The sequence below is a fragment of the Myodes glareolus genome, chromosome 6 (assembly GCF_982192425.1).
Source record: "Myodes glareolus chromosome 6, mMyoGla1.1, whole genome shotgun sequence".
NCBI lineage: Eukaryota > Metazoa > Chordata > Mammalia > Rodentia > Cricetidae > Myodes > Myodes glareolus.
This window is the reverse complement of record NC_142031.1, coordinates 4921813-4939695: the sequence shown is the minus strand read 5'-3', so window position 1 is coordinate 4939695 and position 17883 is coordinate 4921813. Positions and strand designations below refer to the sequence as shown.

General features: G+C 41.7%; 1 protein-coding gene across 10 annotated transcripts in view; it reads right to left on the bottom strand.

The window, feature by feature from the left end:
• Positions 1 to 17883, bottom strand: part of Camta1 (calmodulin binding transcription activator 1) — an 832857-nt gene that overhangs the window by 793910 nt on the left and 21064 nt on the right. For all 10 annotated transcript variants that reach the window (XM_087906830.1, XM_087906831.1, XM_087906832.1 and 7 more), the window contains exons 2-3: positions 11597 to 11666; positions 6432 to 6550 (exon numbers count right to left, since the gene is read on the bottom strand). In XM_087906830.1, the coding sequence (XP_087762956.1) occupies positions 6432 to 6550; positions 11597 to 11666 (189 nt within the window). The remainder of the gene's footprint in view (positions 1 to 6431; positions 6551 to 11596; positions 11667 to 17883) is intronic.

Sequence of the window (17883 nt, the reverse complement as noted above, 5' to 3'; positions counted from 1 at the left end):
AGTATTTAGAGAGCATTTACTGCTCTTACAGAAACTTGGGGTGGATTCCCAGCACCACATCTCGACTCATAAACATAATTAAATTCAGTTTCACGGGCTTTTCTGGCCTCCTCCAGGACCAGGGACACACATGGTACACACACACACACACACACACACACATACACACACCATGCTAAACATTCATACATATAAAATAAATCTTTTTAATTCATCTTTTACAGAAAACCTTGAAGCTGACACCAACATGCAATGCCACTTTAGTAACTGAGTAACAAAGAGGAACCATTTGCTTACTCTAGAAAAACTTTGTACCAAAAGAAGAAACAGAAAGTTAATAGTTCAAAAACAGTAGCATGGGCAAATAACTTGAACATTTTATTACAAAAGGTTGCTGCATGAGTCTGTCTATGGAAGAATGCCTCTGAGGCCTAGCTCCAAGACTCGAGAATGCAGCAGCTATGTTTTAAGTCAATAGCTGACTGATGACTAAACGCTGGACAGCAAACCCAGAGCAGTGACACTCAGTTATGAAGCAGTCATTTGCTGTCAGAAACTTACATTAGCATAATTATTTCTTGCTCTGGGCTTCAAAAATATTAACTCAGAATGCAGAAACCTTGTAATAGTTCATCTAAAAAAAATACCAATGACCACAGACTGGTTTCCAGTAAAGTGCACACCCACCTGGGCAAGATGGGGCATGCCTGTAATCCCAAACATATCCTAATCCTGAGGCAGGAGGATCATGAGTTAAAAGCCAGCCTGGACTAAGTAGCCCCTATCTATGCAGAGTGATAAAATAAATGTGCTGTGCTCCTTGCATCCTCCGTCCTGGAAATAAGAACCAGGCCTGGACACCAAGTTACATACAGGTATTAATTCTATTGTCCATGTACCTTCTTCATTTCTGGAGACTGCCATTAATCGTCATTAAGAGGCAAAGTGTTCGTGTGGTGGCACATGCCTGTAATTAAGGAGGCAGAGGCAGGACTGACAAACATGTGGAGCCAGCCTGTATGACACAGCCAAGTACCAGGTCAGATAAGGCTTCACTGCAAGATTCTGTCTCAAAACACTTTTTAAAGGAGTCAATGAGATGACTCGGCAGGTAAAGGCACTTTGCCAGAAAGTCTAGCAGCCTGAGTTTGAGCCCGAGGACCTACACGGTGAAAGCAGAGAACTGCTTCCCCAAGTTGTTCACCATCCTTCACACATGTGCCTACATGTACACATTCTCTCAAATAAACAAATAAATGAAATTTTAAGTGTATTTAAAGAATGAAGGTATGGAAAGATGGCTCTGCCCACAAAATGTTTGCCATATTCAGCATGAGGACCTGACATCAGTCCTTCAGCACACACATCAGAAGTTGGCATATATACATGTCTGTAATCCTAACACTGGTAAGCAAGGGACAGAAGGGGCCTGGGACTCAGTGGCCAGTTAGTCTTGCAAGTTGGTGAGTTTCAGGTTCAGTGAGACACTCTGCCTCAAAAAGTAATGTGGAGAGAAACTGAGTAAAACACTGGGCATGTGCATGGCCTCTACATACAGACACATACATGTGTGCAAGGACACACATACATACATACACACAAACATGTAATATGTACATATATCACACATACTAAAGCAAAACTATTTTCCTAAGAAATGAATGGTACTAAAATAAAATCACCATGCAAGACACTATATACTTATAGTCAAACAGTTCTGAATAACTGCAAGATCTTTAAAAAGAGTCCAGTTGACACTGAGACAGGACAGAATTTAAGGTGTAGAGTTCAAGACCAGCCCGAGATACTATCTCAAAAACAAGAAGAGGGGCCAGGGGGAGAGAAGAACACTGAGAACAGAGGAGAACGAAGGGGGAATAATAAATAACAACAACAACAACAACAACAAAGCAACAGTTCTTCAGGACAAAGCAGAAAAGAATGTAAGTTCCATCACCTGCAGAGGTTGCACACCCCACATACTTCTCAGCCTGAGGATGCTAAGAAAACTATTTAGCATCTCCATATGTCACACTTCCTTTCTATACTACAAGGGTAATCAAACAGCCTACCTCATAGGGTTAATTCAAGGGCTAAGAGTATTCATGAAAAGGAACCCTCAGTGCCTACCCTATGATCAACCATAGACACTGGCTTCCATGATTGCTACCGTAGCCACCAGCATAGATCCCTGGGAGGCCTCAGGTCTCAGAAGAACTTCTATCTACCTAAGAAAGCACAGTCTAAAGCTGATTTGCTTCTAGACACAACATTCCATTTCTTCTCAGTTGCAAATAACACTGAAGAAGGAAAGGCAATTATATAGCCCAATGGGTTAGGAAAAGTTAAAATAAATCAAGGAGGTGGCACACACATTTAATCCCAGCACCTGGGAGGCAGAGGCAGACAGATTTCTGAGTTTGAGGCCAACCTGTCTACAGAGTTCCAGGACAGTCTAAGGGAAAAGACAAAACAAAACAAAACAAAAACAGAACAACAACATAAAGACAAAAGTGGCTGAACTAAGACAAGAATCACCTCATCAAAGTAACTTACAGCTTCATCAAACACTGAGATATGAGCCCACAATACAGAGCGACTACTCACACTTTCCAATTCAAGCCTACATCAGAGAAGTGGGTTGCTGCCTACACTGATGTTTAGTTGAGGTCTTACACTGAAAAGACAAGTAACAGGATGCATTTCAGTGGCACCGCACCAGGCTTAGCACGTGCAAGTTCTAGGTTCAACTCCACTGCACTGGAAAAACAGAACAGAGTTCCTAGGGATAAATAAGCAACTGAAGAAAGCAAGCTCCAGGGACTGGGCAAATGGACCAGTAAGGAAAGTGTTTGCCACGCATGCATATGAACTCAAGTGTGAGGATGCCCTGTGGCCAGCAAGATGGCTCAGCAGTTAAAGGAGCCTGCCATCAAGCCTGTCAACCTGAAATCAATCTCCAGAACACACAAGGTAGAAGAGAACTGATTCCCAAAAGTTGTCCCCTGATTTCCATCTGGGCACTGTGGCATGTGCACACAGCACACAGGCACACAAACAATAAGTAAATGGGTCAGTGGGAGCTTGCAACCACAGGGGTGGGGAGTGGCTCACTAACAGCCATCCTACCCTACCTGGCAAACTCCAGGCCAGTAAGAAAACCAGAATGGCGCTGACTAAAGAACCACCCCTGAGGCTGACCTCTGGCCTCCACACGCATGGGGTGAGGGGTGTTACACATACATGCACATATTACACACACAAGAAATGAAGCTTAAGAAATGAAATCTAGGAAACAAACTTTACAGACCAAGAGCACTGCCGTTACTCCATCATTCAGCCCTTTCTACCTACACTTCCGCATCTCTAAAAGGAAACACTGCTCACCTTACAGCATTATAAGACTTAGAAATAATTTGGGCTCAGTCCCTAGCAAATGCAGGTACTTGGTACACGGCAGCACCTGAGTAGAGACAGTTCTAACTCTCCAACACCACAGTATGAAACTGGGTTTTCTCAACACAGATGTTTAAAAGCAAATCTGAGTAAAGGAACTTCTCAGAAGTACAAATGAGTCACATTGGACCCAGTGAGGGGTGAGGGGAGACGGTCACGGTGGTTGGGGAGAACAACTGCCATTTCTCAGGCAGCTCCAGTACCTGCCCTGTTTTGCACAAGCTGCACAGTGAGATGGGAACACAACTTCACCATACACTCAGTTGCTGTCAGACCACACACCTTCTCCAGGATGGAGCCTCTTGTCCCAGGAAGTGGGATCTTAAGAAATGTAGTCTTTGTACAAAAACCTTCTCAACAAGCCACCTGCTTCACATGGTTCTCACCCAGAACACAGTCATCTAGTCCACTCTGGAAGGAAAACGGGCTCTTAACTACGTGTGACACTGACGGCACTGCACTCCATAAGCCAGCACAGGGATTTCATGGGCAAGGTAGAGACTGCACAGGATTTTCCTCTCCTAGGAACACAAAGGCCCAGTGAGAGGTACATCCATCTAATACCATAAAGACAATAGGAGGAAGAGTTCAGGAAATGCCCAGTCAAACCAAGGAAGTGGACGCCTACAGAACCACATCGACTTCTTCCTCCCTGTGGTCGAAGCCAGTTGTTAATACAACAGGGACAGGTGTGGTCCCCACAGTTCCTGTCTAAGCCTTCCACCTTCACACTGAGCAGCCCTCCAGTTCTTCTAAAGCCAAGAAACAAAGAGCAATGCCCACTCCAAACTGCAGGACATCTTTCCACCCAGATTTCCGCAGTGTGGAGCTGACAAATCACTGCAAGAATGACAGTTCGAAAGGGCGCTGTCCATCAGCCGTGCCGCCTCTGCCTCCACCCCTTCAGCAACACACTCCCCTCTGTGCTTGCTGCTGCAGCAAAACCTGCAGAGAACATTCTACTTTTTCTCCTCTAGACCTGCAGTTTCATATTTCAGCTGTCTGAAAGGGGGTCAACAACAGTAACCCACAGCATGGGAGAAAACAGACTCCTTACTCTTTAATCACATCCTCTACAAACACTGCTGCACATGGTGGCTCATGCCCACGATACCTAAATTTGAAAACCTAAGACAGGAGGACCAAGAAAGAGCTCAAGACCAGCCTGAGCTACATATCAAGACTCATGCACACACATACAGAAAGTCCTCGATTGGCATTTTACAACAAAGCTAGTATGTTAGAAAGTAGAGCGTGTAAATAATTTAGACTTAGAAGCAAATAGACCCGTGAAAGTTCCACAGCAAAATCCCTGACCTAGTGCTAAGTCACTCTCAGACTTGTGAGCCCACTATCAGACAGTCTCTAACTTTACTAAACCACAATGACAATGTCTACTCCTTATGAAATGTAACTGGAGAGCATGTTTACTTTAATGTGTTTGTGACCATTATAAACTAGAGTTAACTAAAGCATAAAAAAATGTTGTGTCAAAGTTCTGTCTCAGAGAACATCAAAGAACACTGAGTTTCTGTAGAATTCCTAAGAGAATTCCTACAAAGCTTCCAAAGTTTACTGTACTGTTGACAAGACAGTCCATGACTAAGACAAATTTTCAACATAGTTACTGTTTTTCAGGTCTAAAACGTAAGAAATCCTTAATAAGTAAAACATGCTGGTTAGAACTAGAAGTGGCTAAGCAAATACTGGCCACGATAAAGCTGCTGTCCACGGAGAGCAAGGACCACCCACGTGAGTGAGTAAACACATACTCAAAAGATCTACTCAGTTGAGACAAAGCTATGAAGTTTAAGGTTCTAGTGAGAATTTAAAACCGCAGCTTGTGAAGTGAAGAAATTCATCTATACAGCTTCCCACCACTCAAAACAAAGTAAAAATGAAGTCTCAACAGACATCACTGTTCCTTTTCAAGCCCTGCCAAATGGGAGGAAGGAGCTGTGTTGTAAGCTAACTTAGAAATAAAGAGTGAACCAACAACACAAATGGATTTATGCTAATGTGAAGTAACCAGTAGCCCGTCATGCAAGTCAAAGGAAAACATGACTGACAGACACACACCCAGCTCTCACCACCACAGTAACTGTCACATCAATTTCTGCCACTACCCTACCTTAAATACCCAGATTTCAAGCTAAAACTTTAGACAATGAAACAATACACAGCTAAGATTCCCAAATTAAAATTTACCAAAAAAAGGAAAGTTTACCCAAAAAGACAAATTTTCCTTCTATCTACTCCATCAATCTACTCTTTACATGGATGTCAAATGTGTGACCTACAATCTGGCCTACAGTCCTAACAGAAACCCTATTACTAAGGCAAACAGTCAATACTTGAAAGAAGCTCTCTCCAGATCAAAGGACTGATAAGCCTGTCCCCGACTCTATATACCGAATTTCCAGGACACTGTTTTCTGTGAAGCACTGGGACTGTAGTCATTGACTTGAAACAACACAGAACTCATGCAGAGATGCACAGGTAAATCAACCATCAAATGCAAGACGTTGCTTTAGTGAGGTCACGTGCAATTTACAGTTCTTAGTACAAGCTAAGCACACCAGAGACAGGTCAAAACCCAAGCTAGCTTATGTCAATTTGAGATTAAGAATTCTTTTCAGCCAGGTGGTGGTGGCACACACCTTTAATCCCAGCACTCAAGAGGCAGAGGCAGGGGGCTCTCTGAGTTCAAGGACGGTCTGGTCTACAGAACAGTCAGGGCTACCCACAGAGAAAATCCTGTTTTTTGTTGTTACTGTTGATTTAAAAAGAGAGAGAGAGAGAGAGAGAGAGAGAGAGAGAGAGAGAGAGAGAGAGAGAGAGAGAGAATTCTTTTCATTGACAATTTCCATGTTCAAGCTATTGAATTTAAAGCTAATATAAAGTAGCACTATGCAAAACATCCTAAAGAGTTCACCCATAAGATAATATTCCCTTAAGAATTGAAGTGTATCTACCTCATTGGTGTTCCAGCGGTGCCTCTCTTTGGGTAAACTTGAACATTTCGGCAGACATTCAAGCAGCTTTTTCGGTAAAAAGATTTTTACATGACTACTATTGCTGTTCCCATGATCATCTAGAAAGAAGAAAACAGTAAGTTCAGAGAAAGAGAAGTCTCCTTTAAGTACACTGACAATGTCAAAAGCAGCAGCTCTGCTTACCGGCTGAGCTCAAGAACATAGTTCCCATCTATACACTCTAGGATGGAGGCAACAGGAATCTGCCTGTGGGGCTCTGAAACAGACTGAGCTTTACTCTATCACAAGCAAGCAAACAGGAAGTGCCCCAGAGCAGCCCAAAATCAGATTGTTACTTTAAAGGCTCTTTCAGTTTTTCCAAGAAACACCAAAATTATAAAATGATTTAACCTCATGAAACCCAGAAACTGTTTATCAACCAAGTTAAACGTGTCATGATTTTCAAGTTTGAAGAATTATAATTACATGTGACTTTTATTCACAAACTAAACATGACTTTGTCTTCTATAATACAAAAGAGATTCATCCTTTCTAAAGGAAACCACAGATTCTTATAAGGATTTAAGCCTGTGGTTAACTAACAGGTAATACAGAAGCTGGCCTTTCTCGGCTGCACCTTAACAATTTATCACTTTAATTAAACTGATTTTCATGTACATGTCTGCAGAATTAATGCAGTCCATCAGATATTACTCTGTCTAAATGAGTCAGAGAACTCATTACTTCTAGCCTAGACAGCAAATCTGACTACCTGATGCTTCGTAGATCATTTCTTTAGATAGCATTTATTTCCATCATTTATTTACATATCATTTACTTTTCCACTCCTGTAAAGAAATCCCTCCCTTTCCCTGACTCCAAATTCCTTGCCATTTGTGGCAAATTCCAGTCAGAGTTTCAAATTACCCACTCCAATTTTTTATGCTCAATGAAATCCCCAGACGACACAAGGGGCCATACACCTGAGCCCTGCAGACAGCGCGTTACAAGGTTAGACTTAAGCTGCTCCACCACGGGCTCACCAATTTTCACAAGCACCCACCCAGAGTCACAGCCCACACCTGTGAGGGTTCTGCGCCTTTCTGCCTGTGTGACCTTGGGTAAGTTACTCAGTGTTTCCAGTTTTTCCACATCATGAATCAGAGAATCCGGGATTGTTTAATTCTCCCTCAAGTACAAATTTCTATAAAATTTAAGGTCCTTCAGCATGCCTTACAAGTCAGCAGCTTTACAGAGGTCCACAGGTACTGCTTAAAAATGAAGTGAAATACAGCAACTATCTGTCCGGTTATTTCTGTACTTCTAGTTAATACTGCCCTTTGAGGGATAAATAAAACAACAACAAAACTTTTCTAAGGTTACAAAATTCTCACCCGAACACTTCTCATCTGATTAACACATTTCTTCTTCTCTTGGAGAAGAACAGAAGTAAATATTAGGCACAAAAATAGTCTGAGAAAATCTACCACATCATGCAGAATGCTTTACAGGAATTAACTTGAGAGTCTTAGCCTACTAACTCTTTTTTGGCCCATGAACTACACAGCCAACTGAATTATAAACACAACTGTGCAAATCTCCAGCAGTGAGAAACTGTTGACGCTGCTCTTAGGAGATCCAAAATTACAAATTAATACAAAATTAAGATTAAACTTAAAAATATTGCTTAAAATCAAAAGGAAATCAACTAAGAAAAAGTTAATAGGACGTTGTAATTCAGTGTTTACTATAAAGCCTTTATAATTACATGTGCTCACGCATGGTCCCTGTACTTCATCCTCCAGGGAAGCACATAGGTCACAAAATTCAGAAACACATCAAGTTTTACCTTCCTGCTCTCTACCCAATGTGGTTTTATTCTCTCTTTAAAAGAAAAAAGGTGACATACACAATTTTGAAAGTAGAGGTGAAATTTGAACATCTATATTCTATTCAATATATATGGGATATCTTTTACGAAAATAGCACTAGGCTAGTACTCAGTTGATGCAGGGATGCCTTGTACATGAACAGCCATCTTCCTGAGAAAGCTATCTAAAGCAGAACAGAACATTAAACCCTAACTTCTATCTCCATTTGTGGTCACAACCAATGCTAAACTCCTGTCCCTTTAGCCTCTTTAAGAAACCTGGCTGCCAGCAGTGAAGTGAGAGTGAGAGGAAGAGAGATAAGAGACAGAATGAAGTGTGTATAATGTGTGAGAGAGAATGCTGAGTGTGTGTGTGAGAGAGAATGCTGAGTGTGTGTGTGTGAGAGAGAATGCTGAGTGTGTGTGAAAATGTGGGCATGAATACAAACAAGACAATGTTGAATTGTGTGAAAGAGAGAAAAAATGTTGAATGTGTGTGAGGGAATGTTGTGTATGTGAGAGAGAGAACATTGAGTCTGTGTGAGACAGAATGTTGTGTGTGTGAAAGAGAATGCTGAGTGTGTGTGAGAGAGAGACAGAGAGAGAAAGAGAGAAAGAGAGGCAGACAGACAGACAGAGAATGTTTGTGTTCTTGTTCTCAATAATACAACTGCTTGAGGAAAAGTTTCAGGCTTTCAATTTCACTCTGATAGAAGTGAGACAGTGGTGTGTGGATCCAAAGGCAAATGGCTTTTAAAGACGAAAGCACAGTGCTATGTGGGCACTATCTCAATCAACGCTCTGCCAGAGCTCGCTACAGGAGAGAGCTATGAAGCAGCCCTGCACAGTAACCCTGTGTTCACAGAGTGAAAGGAAGGAAGGATTACATGGCTGGCCAGCAGGTCCTCTTTTCAGAATTTTAGGTTTATGTTGAACATAAGTCAGGTGCTCTTAAGAACCATAACAATGGGTAAATGCCCTTCTCCCAACTTATGAAGAAGCAAGTTCAATGCTGGACAGAATCAGAACTCAGAAAGTTTAATGCTAAACTCATACTCCACTCTTCAGGGCCAAGTTTAGCACAGTAACAGATTGATCACCTAAAGTGTCTGAATTCAGTTTCCAGCACCAGGGGAAAATAATCCAACTTCAGCATTAATGGTTAAAGTATGGTAACTGAAAACTTTGTTCTTATGTTGGAAAAGAACTGTTCACAAAGTGATATTGCATAAAAATGTGTTTTAATTAAAAGCTATTGTTTAATCGTTTTAGAATAGCTGTAATATGATTAAATAACCGAACATATATGCCAGTTTTAAAATGCCAGTAATAGTATCTTAACACTAAAACTAAGGTATAAACTGGTTTCAACTGTACCTCCATATTCAACCCAAACAGTTAAACTCTGACACTGCAAAGTGGGAATGTCAACTAAATGACAGGCAAGCATTTCATTATCATTATCTAGCAAAATGCATGATACATGACTCCACAATATAATTTCCTAACCTACCTCACAATAAAAACTTAACTGGTGGGGCTCTTGAAATTGACAGATGATGTGCTTGGCTGACAGCTATAATTCTAGAGAATGAGCCATCCTTCCTAGTCAACCTTCAAATATTTTCAAAATGATAATTTCAGAGTCATAGTGTAATTTAGTTAAAGCTTTCTAAAATGTATAAAAATGTTCACTTAGCTAACTGGAGTCTAACTTTCAGTTTTGTTTCTAAAATTGAGATTCACATTGCCAAATCTTTGACTCAAACACAAAGAAACGCATTTGGCCTGTTTCTGGGGTGCTCGAAATTCTGCAAGTTAAGTCCTAAGTGTATTTACTAAACTAGTCTGATAAGGATACCTCCACTGTCTTTCCATTTGCAATAAAAATATAACAGTTTGGGCCTATGAACAAGGAGAACACCCTGACTTAGGTGAGGGATGGTGACTCGTCCGTCTCTGGACCTCTAGAAAGACATCACATGGGCTCCACTGCAGTAGCAAGTCCAACAGCTAGCTCTCACGGGGCATGTGATCAACAGTGTGGAGAGGAAAAACTAAAAGGCAGTTCCAGTTCCACACTTTTCTGCTTGGCTCTAATTATGATGTGCTTAGATTTAATTAGTGGGATCAGAACTGGCTCAGGGAAAGGAGCACACACTGGTGTGTTCCAGGCAGCACAGCGCTCATAGCAAAGCACTGCCGTGACTAACCTAAGACCTTCCGATTCCTGTCCCCAAACAAACCGAAACTAAGCACCAACTGTGCAGAGCACTGTCAGAACAGGTGCTGTTCTCTTCCAGTCTAAGACGGAAATGAAACTCAACGTAATTCTTCAAATGGAGTTTTAGTGATTAAAAGCAGTTAATAATTTTAAGTAGCAAAGCCTGAATAGTTTTGTTATTTAACAACCTCTCTTTCCTCTCTTTGTGGAGTTGTATAAATACCACTCTCACCCTTTCTAGTCTTAGGTGGCCCAGAATTACTGTTTTCTTCTCAACTGTGTTATTGCATCCCTGGTCCAGGTTTAAGGTTATTTCATAACCCAGGTTCTATAAACTCCTATTCATTCTACAGTTACATTTTAATATAAAATATGGGGTAGGAACAGAAAAAGAAGAGGCACCAAAGTCTTGGGCTGCATCACACCTAGGCTTTGGGCACACTCCTGTACTTTATTTCACTCAACTCCAACTTCAACAACAGCTGCTCAGGTTTCTATTACTGATTGGGGGAGACATTTATGGAGGTCTATTGTAACACACCAGGTACCCAAGAAGGACTATTTACTGGGCTCTCTTGTTTAATCCTCATGAGAAAATATGACGTTTTAATTACCACCACCACCACCACCCCAGCTCTACAGATAAGGAACTTGAGGGTTCAGACTAATTTAGCCAAGATCCAGTTACAAGTAGCTCAACTGGGATTCAAAAATAATCTTTGGTGTTGCCACAGAACACCAGCTAGTCCTACTCTGTATCACCAGATGTAGTACTGGACACTGAACTCCACAGTTAAGGAAGTGCTGTATTAAAACCAACATTTGCAGGGGCTGTGACCTTTCTGTGTAGTGGAATCCATCACTTTAAATCCTCACAGTAGGCTCATGAGGAGAGCATTATTTGTGTTGCCTAAAACGATAAGTAACTCATCTAAGATCACACAGCAGCAAAAGGCAGAAGCCCGGCTTCCTAAATTCTGGTTCAGGGCTGTTTTCACCACACTAGGGAAGGAGTTATTCTGGCTGCCAAACCCACCCATTCCTGAAAGTCAAAAGCTTTTCAAATCCTACCTTCTATAGGTGGCACGGTGTTGAGAACACAGTAGGTGCTAGTTCCGCAGAATACACTTTGGGAAACGCTCTAAGGAAACAGAAAATAAAATGTAAAACTAATCTTTGAAAGAGACATATACTGGCTCTTCTGTGATATTCCTGCCGAAAATGCAAAACCTGAATCTAACCATGAAGAAACATCAGATAAATCCAACATGGGCATTCCACTAAATGACTGGCCTGGGATCTTTCATGTCAAGCCTTTACAAGTGAGAAAGACTAAGAGCCACTGACAGCCATCTGTGACCAAGGAGAATGAAGCGGCTACTGAACATGCACCAGAGTTCTGACTGAATGATCTTTAACAATAGTCAAAAGTGAAACAGGATTTGGGGATTGGATGTTAGAAATGCCTCAATGCTAATTTCCAGGCTGTGACTACTGTAGTCAGGGAAGACAACATTCTTGTTTATGAGACATACACAATACAGCATTTAAAAGTGACGAAGACATCAGCATCTGATCTACAAAGAGCTGAGATAACAGCGCTTTGCACTGTAGGCTTGGGAGCACTTCCAAATATAAGACACACATAGAAGCATGAGAACATGCAATACTATGTGGTTTTTATCAGAGTACAAATGTGCTGTGCACAGAATAAACATCCACCTTGTGGTTTTTAATAGAGTACACATGTGTTGTGCACAGAATAAACATATAAGAAGCATTATCCATGACATCCTCATCTGCAGTCAGTATCAACATTAACCACGTTCCAGCAACACAGCCAACATCTCATTCATACAAAAGATTCAACTGAAAACACCCCATTCATACAAAAGACTCAACTGAAAACACCTCATTCATACAAAAGTCTCAGCTAAGCGCCAAACAGCATTATGTAGAAGAACAAAAGGTGGAAATCAGAAGACATGGGCTCTGCTCTCAAGTCACTTCATTCAAGGAAACCCCAAGTTTTCATATAAAACATCTATACTCTTTTAAAAGAGAAAAATATTTGGATCTCTCCAGTCAATTATTTTTAGTCCTAAGAATGACTTCTTGTTTAGCTGCAACCCTAACTGATACTTAAGACTATTGATCATTTATTAAAAACCACTTATTTTTGCACTTGGAAAAAAACAAAGACCGTTCAAGGTCAACAGCTGAAGTGCAAAGACTCCAGCTCTGTCGCTTACTAGCTGTCCTTGGGAAGCAACTGAGCCTCTGTGTCACCACAGAAAGGCAAAATGGCACTCTATGATGGCACTCCCTCTCCTGTCTCCTCCAAAGTAAGAGAATCCAACCACCACACTACCGTCAGCAAACACCACTGTTACTATAGTAACAAGGACAATCTTTAACAATTTCAACATTTTCTAAGAGCAAAGAAGCTGCTGAACTAAACTTCCATGAATTTTTCCTTTTCCTCTCCCTTCCTGCTGCGTGACCCAGATCCTCAGACACAAATACAACAGAGCTTTCCCATAACACAACTCCTACACCCAGAGTAGCTATCGGCTCCTTAATTCTTCTTCAGTGTCTGGAGACCTCCCCATCCATTCTAACATCTGCCAGCCTCCAAGCCAGCCTACTAGCCACACAGAAATGGCTGATTCACATTAAAGGCTTATTTTCTGCCTATTACCAAAAATAATTAGCATTAAAGGTAATAGTTACTTAGCACATCTTAACAGTCTCAAAAGTTTTTAAATCACTAATGTTTGACGAGACACACTAACATAAATGGCCTTACGAACAATGGGGTTTTCACATCTATCTTCCAAATCTGACGGTTAAGTTAGTGGTAAAACATCCCAAATGGCAACACAGAACTCAGACAGTATGGACAGAACTCAACTACATCTCCTCCACAGCACTGGCTTTATTAAGGCTCCCGGTTGATTTAAGCTTAAAAACTTCATAAATAACTTCAAACCACCCCCAGGTTCTCAAAGCAGATAAACCATGGCACAAGACAATGGGAACAACACAGCCACCTTGACTAGACTCTCGTGTGCCAGGCCCTGCTCAAGAGACTTTCACAGGATCACCTGTGTGCCACCATCTCCAGATGCCTCTCTGCAACAGCACAGTGGCATGGCCAAAGGAAGAGTGCTAGTCCCAAGGTCTGCAAAGCTGGAGCCATCCTTCCTGGTTCTCTCACTCACTGCACACAAATCAGGACAGATCAACCCTAAAATGACAGTACTACAGCATAGAAAAGCAGACATGAGTCCAAGTACTCCCACAGCAGTGTGTCCTGCTGCTCCACAGAGCTGACAAGACTTCAGAAAGTCTTTGGCCCCATGATCAGGCAACCCCGGAGATAGATGTAGGGATCAGAAACTGCCTATTCCTCCCACAGCACACATCTCTTTTTACCTCTTTCATTTGGTCTACAAATGGCAAAGGAGCACATGCCACTTGCCAGACAGTTGGCGGAGATCCACAGTAAACAAGGGCATCCTGTCTCAAGGGACATTCTAGAAGGTAAGGTAAACTGACCCTAAGTGGGGTACTTTAGATCATCATGGTACATGCACACTATTGTAAAAGCCTGAAAGGACTGTTCTCCACAGCTCCTGACTGTGTCACTTTGGAACTGTAAAGTGAGTGTTTGGTGACAATCACGGAGAAACCTGAATCCCATTTTAACCAAACCAACAGGTCTTGGCCACAGGTGTCAACTTGGGAAATTTTAAAATTCTGATGCCCAGGATGCAATTCTAATTAATGAAGGCAGAATATCTAATCTAACTATCTTCTGTACAGATTCACAAATGACTCCACAGTGGGAAATAAACAGTTGGGCGGCTCTGGGCAACCACTCTTTCTGTTTCTTCAAGTCAAATGGAGGGTGACCTTGAACGAAAGTTCTACTTTCCCTTCACACTGGTATCTCAGGGCCTTGCTCAAGCCTGAATTCTGATCCATGGGTCTCTATGGAGCCAGAAATCCTTCTCTAACAAGCCCCATAAGACACCAGTGTTGTGATTCATGCCACACCTTGACCATCAGGAATCAGATAACCAACTTCAGAGATTAGGATTTAGAATTTAGATCTTCCAGCCCTGGTACTCCTCAACTTCCTAATTCTATGAACTAAAAATGTGTTGTACCAGACTATTCCAGAATATGCAAACAAGCAGCACAGTATCTGCTAAAAGGACCTAAAAGGAGCAATGCCTGCAGAAGCTACACTACATTAGGTGAGGAGGCAGTACTGAAAAGAATGTAATAAGAACATGAGACACAGTTGTTTTAGGGCTGAAATGACAGCTGTGCAGATACAGAACTACCAGTGCAGTAATTAAGAGCAGGGCAGGAACCGCTCCCTCACCGTGTCTTTTCCAGAGCCTAGGTCAGGATGTCATACACAGGCACTTCTGCCATATGTGCACATAGTCTCTAGATGAATTAATAAAATAAAACACTATACAGTAAATGACTAAAGGCCTTGAAAGAGAGAAGTGACAGGAGGAAAGCTCTTTACAGCTGTTGCAGTAAACATCGAGAATGCTAAAACTAGCTAAGGGGCCACAGAGCTTATTAAATCAAAGGGGAAAGCAGCTATATTAAATGCAGTAAGCCACTGTCCCAATGACAAGCAATACATTAAACATTTTTGTCACCTGCTCTATCAAGACTTGGACTGATTCTTGAAAACTCAGTCACTACACATAAGTAATCAGATTAAAGAGACTAAAGGCTAGCACCTCACCAGTCTCATAGAGTATTAGGCATAGTATCTCATGAGTAAGGCAAAGTAAGTTATAAACTATGTTAATAAGCTCAAGCACCATCAATATCTATATTAGCACATGCCAAAGTTCCGAACAAGTGTCCCTGTGTCCCTCATCTCCAAACAGCAGCTCTGGCATCAACTTCCTTCTATCCGATGGCAGGGATTTCCGGGGTCTCTAAGCTCCTCTGCACTGAGACAGATGCGATGGTACAGACTCATGCCCAGACACTCTAGGAGCCAGGCCAGAAGAGGCTCACTCTCCTGCTCTCAAGCATTCATGACTGCAGCAGAGAAAGGCCCAGAAAAGCAACAGGCTCAGGACCCACTAGCAATCTCAGAATAATGCTATCTGTAAACTGCCTTTAATTGCAGAAGACTCGTTCCTTTCAGAAATGTCTTCAACTAACCTAAAATGCCACCTTTAATCCCTAGGTCATTCTCCATCGAAAGCCAATCTAGCAGTTTTTCTTCCCTGATAAACATTTTCTAACTCCTCAAAATCTGATTGTATATCAAGGGCATCCCTGAAGAGATGTCTGTCTAGCCTCTTCATTCCATTATCTGCAGAGCTTCATTCTATGTCTGCCACATAAAAGAAGTTCGGGTATTTCTGGCATTTACAAATGATCACCATTGCCAAGAGTTCAAGGAAAGGAAAGCATAATGCCCTGGGCTTTACTCAAGGCCTTCTGCCTCTGCTAACGCAGCCCTGCATACCATACTCTGCAGTTACCAGACACTGCTCTGAGATACGGGCCCTTGGCACTCCTGTCCCACATAGCAGCAGATCGGTACCAAGAAGTCTCAGTCCAGCAATGTTGTGGATATTTTTTAGAAGAAGTCCTATCTCTTTATTCATTCAAGAAACTGGGCAAAATGAATTGTCACAGACACTAAGAGCCAATATACTAAAATTTTGGCTATAATACAAGCCTGCTAAATAAGAAAGTACAAGGTCTGTCAAAAAAAGACTCAATTTGGAGACACTCCATGAAATCAGGTAATGACATCTGAGACTGAAGAACCAACACAAGATGCTTTATCCTTTTCCTGAACTACAAAGGTCATGGGGCGGGGGGCTGTATGTACAACAGCACAAAAATACTTTAAGCTCATCTATCTCACCACCTTTCACAAAATCTGAAATACCCTAAGGGCTACGGTCTACAGAACCCTCACAACACCCTGGAAGGGCAGAGAAAAAAACAAGGCAAACACTTGCACAGAAAGGGGCCAGTCTAGATGACAGCTCTTCCCTTCCTTCAGCAAACAAAATAAACCAATGTGACACCAGCTGCTAAGGGAGCTGGAGAACTGAAGACAGGCTCTCCAACAGAGTTTGGTTCAAAGGCAAGCAAGTGTTTAGGACAGACCACAGCAAAGCTGCAGACCTAAGCAGTTTCTCAGAACTAGTTTTTGAATGCATACAGACTGGTTCACCATGACCAAAGATGTGGGTAGGTTATAAACTGATCTCAGAATGGGGGGGTCTTTATAGATATGATTCATACTATTGTTATAATTTTCATAAGTTTAATATATTCAACAGTCTGAAAACAAAACAATGTTTAATAAATGTCTTCACTTGTACAAATACTCCAAAGAAACATTCTGAAAATAGTCATGTAAAATCTAAATTGATCCTGTGTTAGTGATACCTGCAAATGCCTCAGAGATGGAGGGAAACATGAACAGAATCATCCAGGACCTCCACCTAACACCACATCATGTCACAAGTGTCATCTCACATGAAATCTTAAATTTAATCCTACTGGTAGCAATAGACATATGGCCTTTCTAGAAAAAAGACAAGAGCAAGTCTGGGCACTTGACTAGATCACTGGCAGGGAGACAAGTTCCCTGTACAACTCCTCACCTTCAAGAACTTGGGGATGCTGCCCCACCAAGCAAGTTCCCAGAGTTGGAGTAGGAAAAGTGAACAGGCTAAAGCAAGGCAGTCCTCGGTGCGAATCTTGTCTAAAGATCTTCAGGACTTTTCAAGAATTTTCTAGATTATGAACCTTACCATCCATCACCTATCACTACAGCCATAAAACTAAATCTAAGGGAAAAAAAATGACAGTTTCCACAAAAGCAATGAGGCACAGGCCAAGACAATGGCAGACATGTCTGCCCTAACCCCAGCAGGAGTGCAGAAGCAAGTGAGCCTCAATGTGAATACAGCAGAGCTAGGAAGGTCCATGTGCATCACCTCACGTTTATTACTGAGGAAAGTGGCTTTAGACCCACATTCCTAGCATGGCTACCACTAAACTACTCAGAGTTCTAACAAGCTTAGTTTTCAGACTGCCAAGCCCTGGGAAGATCAGTGGCAACAAATCCAAAGGGAAGAAAACAGTGCTAAAATCCTATACATACACAGAAGCAAGAGTGCTGGGACAGCAAGGACAAGTTGTTTTTTTTTTAAAAAAAAAAAAAACAATAAAAATTGGACACAAGGTTTAGAAAGGTACAGCAGCTTGGACTCATCATGTATAAAGGCAAATGCTCCGCTCACGGCCCCAAAATAGCACAATGTTAGACACAGCCTAGTTCC